We start from the raw sequence: 6,337 nt of genomic DNA, 5'->3' as shown, positions 1-6,337 counted from the left end.
CCAGACTCGAATAGTCTATATAACTCACAGTATCGAAGAAAGGCAAAATATTTAGTCTTCATTGTTAATGAATCAATAAGCATTTGTGCCAGACACTGCTAAGACCCCCCCCAAAAAAAAAACCACTAAAGAAATAATCTCTGCACTCAAAGAATTTGTACTCTCCAACAGATCTAGAGAAATAAGTTAAACATTTAATATAACAAGGTAAATACAAACTTTTTAGAAGCAATGCAGAGGCATTAATAGTTGGGGGAAGGGAGGTACCTAAGCTGGGCTTTGAAGGAACCAAGGGACCTCAGAAGCAACCAAGAGAATTAAATGCATTCCAAGTACTGGGGACTTAAAAGATTTTAAAGTTCAAATTCGCTATCACAAATGATACATGTGTTTTAGAAGCCAAATATAAAAGAACTTTAATAATATCTAAACGCAGCAAAGAATAGATCTTTTGCAATAATAAAACCAGCATATAAGCATAATAACTAAACACATTACAATTATTAATATAATAATCAGAATAGAAGAAAAAGAGAGAGAAAACATCACCAATTCAGGGGAGCACTGACTCTGATTCACTGTGGCTAGGGAGTACTGTGTTCAGCCTATGAGTCCCAAACTGGGAATGGTTCCAAGGAAGAGCGTCCTCATCATAGATGAGACTCCAATGAGCCATTTCAGAGCAGGGGCTTTTATGGGGTTTCAGACAAAGTGGCTTTGGGCCAGGGATTTGGAATATGGATGGGCCAGGGGCTTTGGGCTTCGGTCCATCTTCTTGGCTATTAACCATGGGAATACAGATGTGTTAGCTCATCAAGGAGATAATCATGAGGGGCAGCAAGGTTGTAATTAATAAATGAGATACATGGAAGATTAGCCATATCTCCCAAGTACTGTCCTTGAGTTTCAGGAGGAGCTAGTTTCTTCAACATAGATAAGCAGCCAACGCATACATGATACATTCTTTGAGAAGTCAAAGTGAACTTTCCTTGAGAAGTCAATTAAAGGACAAGTGAGCTTACTCAGAACAGGGAATATTCCTTCAGGACTGCTGAGGCAGACACAGAAACAGAAGGAATGCCATGTGTGAGAACAACAATTAAGGGAATTTGGTTAGATGAATGAGGGATCAGAAGAGTGCATAAAAGGATTAATGTGTAATATCAATTCTTCTGTAGTGAAAACTTTTTTTTTTATTTACCCCATGCCCATTGGAAATCTTTCCAGAATTTACCTTGTAAAGACTTTAAAGCATCTAAAACATTCCATTTTATTTCACACATACTCACTAGGTCTGCTAATTATGCTAGGCACTAAAAAATACAAAGATAAAAACAAAATAGCCTCTTCTCTGTCTGTTTTTTGGCCAGGGGGGAAAAAAGTAAACTCAAACAAGATTGTGAAGAGTTTTAAAATTCAAACTGATGGAGTTTTATTAAATTTTTAGAAGCAAGCAGAAAGACTAAATCTTTTTGAGCATTAGGGTGAGATGGTCACATATGAGATACAGGAAAATGAATTGGAGTGAAGACAGACTATATAATTTATTATACCACAGGGGAGGCTTGAAAGGTGATCACCAGACTGGTAGCCATGTGAAGAAGACGACGACATGAGACACTACAAGACTTGGCAAATGATTGCACAATAGGATAAAAGAACAGCAAGTATTGAAGATGGCACCAAGATTATGATGGAAATGGCCTCAACAGAAACAGAGAAGAGGGGTGGTTTGCCAGAGGCAAAGGAGAGATAATAAATTCCATTATGTTCATATTTAATTGGAGTATTCAATGTCCAATAAAGAGTTGATGATTCAGGAAATTAAATTCAAAAGGAACTAGCTGTATAAACCTGGGAACCATCAATATAATTCAATATAGATGATATTGAATCCAAGTGCTAATTAAGTCACTAAAGAAAAGTGAAGAGAACTGAAGATGGAGCCTTTGATATGAGAAAAACTAAAAATATTTGTAAAAAATATGGGGGAGGGGAGAAAGTGTCTTAACAGATTGGTGTGATCAATAGTATTATATGCTATATAAAAGGCCTAGGAAAATTTGCAAATTAATACATCAATAGTTTGAGGAATTCTCTCAACATCTTGGGAGAGGTATTGATGATGTTAGGTCAAAAACAAGAAGCCGAACTCAGATTTATCAGAATGCTAAGGAATCTGCTTTCACTGACAGCTTAGAATACACAATCAGCAGCATTTTGCAGCAGGATGTAAATCATTTTATAGGATCAGGAGAGGGAAAAAAAGAAATAGCCAAAGGAAAAAAGATGAATATTTGGAGTGCACGTAGCAGAATTTATTATCAGCATTAAAAAAAAAATTCCCTGTTCAAAAGCAGGGGGGAAAGGGTTAAAAAAAAGATAAACTTTTACAAATATGAAAGCAGTCTTTTTAGACAGTCTATTATCCAAGGACAGCAAGTATTTGTTACAATAGTATGTGAGATCTTCACTGTACCATGTCACAGTGAATAGAGGTTGCTGATTAAAAAAAAAAAAAATTAATAATGACTATGTACTAGAGAACAGAAACAAGGTCAGTAGGAACAGAACAATTTAGATAATATGGAGATGATATACATAGTGAGTGTACAGCATGACCCAAGTCAGAGCAGTTTTAAATGCTATTAAAGCTTACAACTGTACGAGGATTTATTATTAAAACTGAAAACTTTTAATGCAGATGGCACAATGGATAAAGTACTAGCTCTGCGGTCAAGAAGACCTGAGTACAAATCTGCCATCAGACAGTAGTTGTGTAACTCCTGGCAAGTCGCTTCACCCGAAAATGAACTGAAAAAGGAGATGACAAACCACTTCAGCATCCATGACAAACCACTCTGGTATCCTTGCCAAGTAAACCCCAAATAGGGTCACAAAGTCAGGTGATTCAATAAGACTTTTAAACTAAAAAAAATTAAGATATCATATGTCTTTCTTACACTATTAAAGCTTATAACATCACTAAGACTTAGGGGATTCAAAGAAATCCCAATAGACTATGGACAGAATATCCCACCGTCTGCATCCAGAAAAAGAACTAAGGAGACTGAATGTCAATCAACATATGCTATGTTCACTTATTTACTTTTTTTTTTAATCCTTCCCATGGTTTTCCCTTTTGCTCCAATTTCTCTCTCCCAATATGTTTTATAAAACAATGTGTGTTAAAAATAAATAAAAATTAAAAAGACTTTTGGGACACCCTAAATGCTTTTAAAAGAAAGCCGTAAGCAAAATAGATTAGTATTTCAAGTGCAATCTTCTTTTCTGTTCTAATAGGGGGAAAATAGGTCTTAAGTTCAGAATTTTAAAAAGCAAAATTTTAAATATTAAAAAAAGAGACTATGAGAGGACAGTTTATCATGATGCTAGTTCAAAACTAGGAAGAGGGAAGAGCTTTGTCTCTCTAATTTTGGATCACTGAGAGTAGGTCACCTCACCTCCCCAGCATGCATCGTAGGAGAGGCGGCAATCTGCACCGGTGAAGAGACTTTAGAACTTGTCCTCCTCACCTTCTACTTATTTCCCCCAAGTCTCAACTAAAATCTCACCTTCTGCTGGAAGACCCCTGATTATTTCCGGTTAAAACCTGCTTTGTGCTTGTTTGTACATAACAGTTTGCTCGTTATTTTCCCCATTAGACTGTAAGCTTCCTGAAGGTAGGATCTGACTCTGACCTTTCTAGGTACGTCCAGTGGCTTTAGCACATGCGTGGCACAGAATAGGCACATAAAAAGTTTCGGTTAACTACTAGTGACTCGCCAGGCGCAGGACTCGTTCCTTATGTGGCTTTCTCTTCCAAAGCCCAAAATATCCCGGAAATATGAGGTCTGAGTCGGCAGAGAGCGATGGTCCTGTCCACTTAAAGATCGGGGGTTTTTTCCAGAAGCCCGCAGGGCTCCCGGTGGACAGTCCAGTACCGCTAGCTAATCGACAGCCGAATAGTCCAATGGTGTGGAGACGCTGAGCAGGGGTGGAAGTCTCCTATCAAACCCTCTCCGCGCTGTGACGCAGCCCCGGTCTCTCGAGATGTCCCACCCCAACCTCCTGACGTGGCTGTGCGCGCTCGCGCAAGAAGCGGATCTGGCTTCTCCGCCAGGCCCATGTGGAGCGTGATTAGGAGCGCGCTGGAAGGCCGTAACGTTCAAGTGTACGTGGACGGAGATTACGTCAAAAAACGCTGTTAACGGAAGTACTCTAGATACTCTCGCGCCTTGGAATGCTGGGAACCGGAAGAGGAGGAACCTCGCTCCCGAACTACCGGTTTCGGCACCGCGCGGTCGTTAGAAGCGCGGAACTGGCTGCTCCTGAATCTTGAGTTGGTCCCGGAGCTGCTGCCGCGATGGGTAAGGCTCGGAAGCGTGGGGTCGGGATCCGTCGGCCGGCTCGGATCCAGGAACAGGAGGAGGAGGAGGAGGAAGAGCAGGGACCGCCGCCCTCCCCGGGGGACCCCAGTTACTTTCAGGACCAGGTAGAAGCCTTCCATGAGGCGCGGTCGCAGGCGGCTCTGGCTCCCTTGTGGAGCGATGGGGAGAGCGGGGCAGAGGACGCAGACGAGGAGGAAGAGGTGCTAGGTCTGGATGAGCACGAGGAAGAAGAAGAGGAGGAGGAGGAGGCGGGAGAAGAAGACGAGGAGGAGGAAGAGGAGGAGGATGCGGGCAGTGTAGGGGGCAGCTCCGTACTCAGTGATGCAGATGACGCCGAAGCCGACCCCAGCCTGTCATGGGGCCAGAGGAAAAACCTGTACTACAACACGGACTACCGGGCCTCCAAGGGTAAGAGCCAGCAGGAAGCCGACGAGGAGGAGCGGGAGGAGGAGGAGGAGGCCCAGCTCATCCAGCGGCGCCTGACCCAGGCCCTGCAGGAGGACGACTTCGGGCTGAGCTGGGTGCAGGCGTTCGGCAAGTCAGCGCAGCCTGTGCCTGAGGAGGCCCAGACCCGCGTGGTGAAGGACCTGGACAAAGTGCCGACAAAGGAGAAACTCAAGATGCTTCGGAAGGAGTCCCCGGAGCTGCTGGAGCTGATCGAGGACCTGAAAGCCAAGCTGACAGAGGTGAAAGATGAGCTGGAGCCACTGCTGCACATGGTGGAAAAGGGGATCATCCCCCCCGGGAAGGGTAGCCGCTACCTGAAGACCAAGTACAGCCTCTATCTCAACTATTGCTCCAACATCAGTTTCTACTTGGTGCTCAAAGCCAGGCGTGTCCCCATTCATGGGCACCCTGTCATAGAGAGACTGGTCACCTATCGAAACTTAATCAATAAGCTGGCCGTCGTGGACCAGAGACTGTCACCTGAAATCCGTTGTCTTCTTTCACAGATTGATGGTGATGGAAAAGTAGCTGCAAAGCTAAAGAAACCTCCCACAAGGCCCAAACCAAAATCCCTTCCCAAGACTCTCGATGTCTCTGCTGTCATGAGCCCTGCAGAGGACTCTGATTTAGATGAAGAAGCTGCGCTGAAACACTATAAAGAAATGGAAGAGAGACTGAAATTAAAAAGAAAGAAAGAAGAAGAAGCAAAGGGGGAGGAAGAAGAGGAGGAGGCTGAACTGGCAGATTCAAATGCAAAGAGAGCTATTACCTACCAAATTGCCAAAAATAAGGGACTTACACCCCGAAGGAAGAAAATTGATAGGAATCCTAGAGTTAAACATCGTGAGAAGTTCAGGAGAGCCAAAATTCGCAGAAGAGGTCAGGTCCCTCAAGTTCGCACAGAAGAATACAAATATTCTGGTGAATTGTCTGGCATTCGTGCTGGAGTCAAAAAGAGTATTAAGTTGAAATAAAGTTAATGTACTTCGTTTAAACTCTAAGCAGTATATTTTGAAATAATAAAATTTTCAATCCAGCTACAAGTTGATTTTCTTTTTAATTTTCTAGGGTGTGTAGTTTTGTAAAACATTTTTAAACTTTACTAAGTAATTTTCTGATTATTGTTAAACTTTTTATCTGCCCAGGTTGTTTCCAAGAAAGAAAAATTTATTTAGGACCTAGTTTTTGAAAGTTAAGTTTGTAGTTATTTGTGCAAGTTTATTGCAGTAAGGCCTATAATTCCTTATATAACTTTGCTTAAGGGATAAGATGATAATGGTGTTTTATGCATGATCAAGGGATTTTTATCAGGTTTTCCCATATCTATTTCATAATTGGTTCCCTGGCCATTTAATGATCTTAAAGGGCAACAATCTTACCCCTGCAAAAAGGGGAGGATGTGAAATTTTTAAAATATCTCCAAAATTTTTGCCTTGCCTAAAATTTCATCATTTGACTTCTTTAAGATGATTATATTCCACTCCAGGTATTCAATGTCT

General features: G+C 42.0%; 1 protein-coding gene across 1 annotated transcript; it reads left to right on the top strand.

The window, feature by feature from the left end:
- Positions 1-4,249: 4,249 nt before the first annotated feature.
- Positions 4,250-5,881, top strand: UTP3 (UTP3 small subunit processome component). Its single transcript, XM_051964443.1, has one exon. It carries the CDS (start codon positions 4,367-4,369, stop codon positions 5,810-5,812), a length of 1,446 nt encoding a protein of 481 aa, XP_051820403.1. The 5' UTR covers positions 4,250-4,366; the 3' UTR covers positions 5,813-5,881.
- The last annotated feature ends 456 nt before the right edge of the window (positions 5,882-6,337 follow it).

Source organism: Antechinus flavipes, chromosome 6 (assembly GCF_016432865.1).
Source record: "Antechinus flavipes isolate AdamAnt ecotype Samford, QLD, Australia chromosome 6, AdamAnt_v2, whole genome shotgun sequence".
Classification (NCBI taxonomy): Eukaryota; Metazoa; Chordata; class Mammalia; order Dasyuromorphia; family Dasyuridae; genus Antechinus; species Antechinus flavipes.
This window is presented reverse-complemented; position numbering and strand designations above follow the sequence as displayed.

Bases quoted from the DNA above. Each gene is read 5' to 3' on its own strand.
- UTP3 (XM_051964443.1), top strand. From the start codon at position 4,367: ATGGGTAAGGCTCGGAAGCGTGGGGTCGGGATCCGTCGGCCGGCTCGG.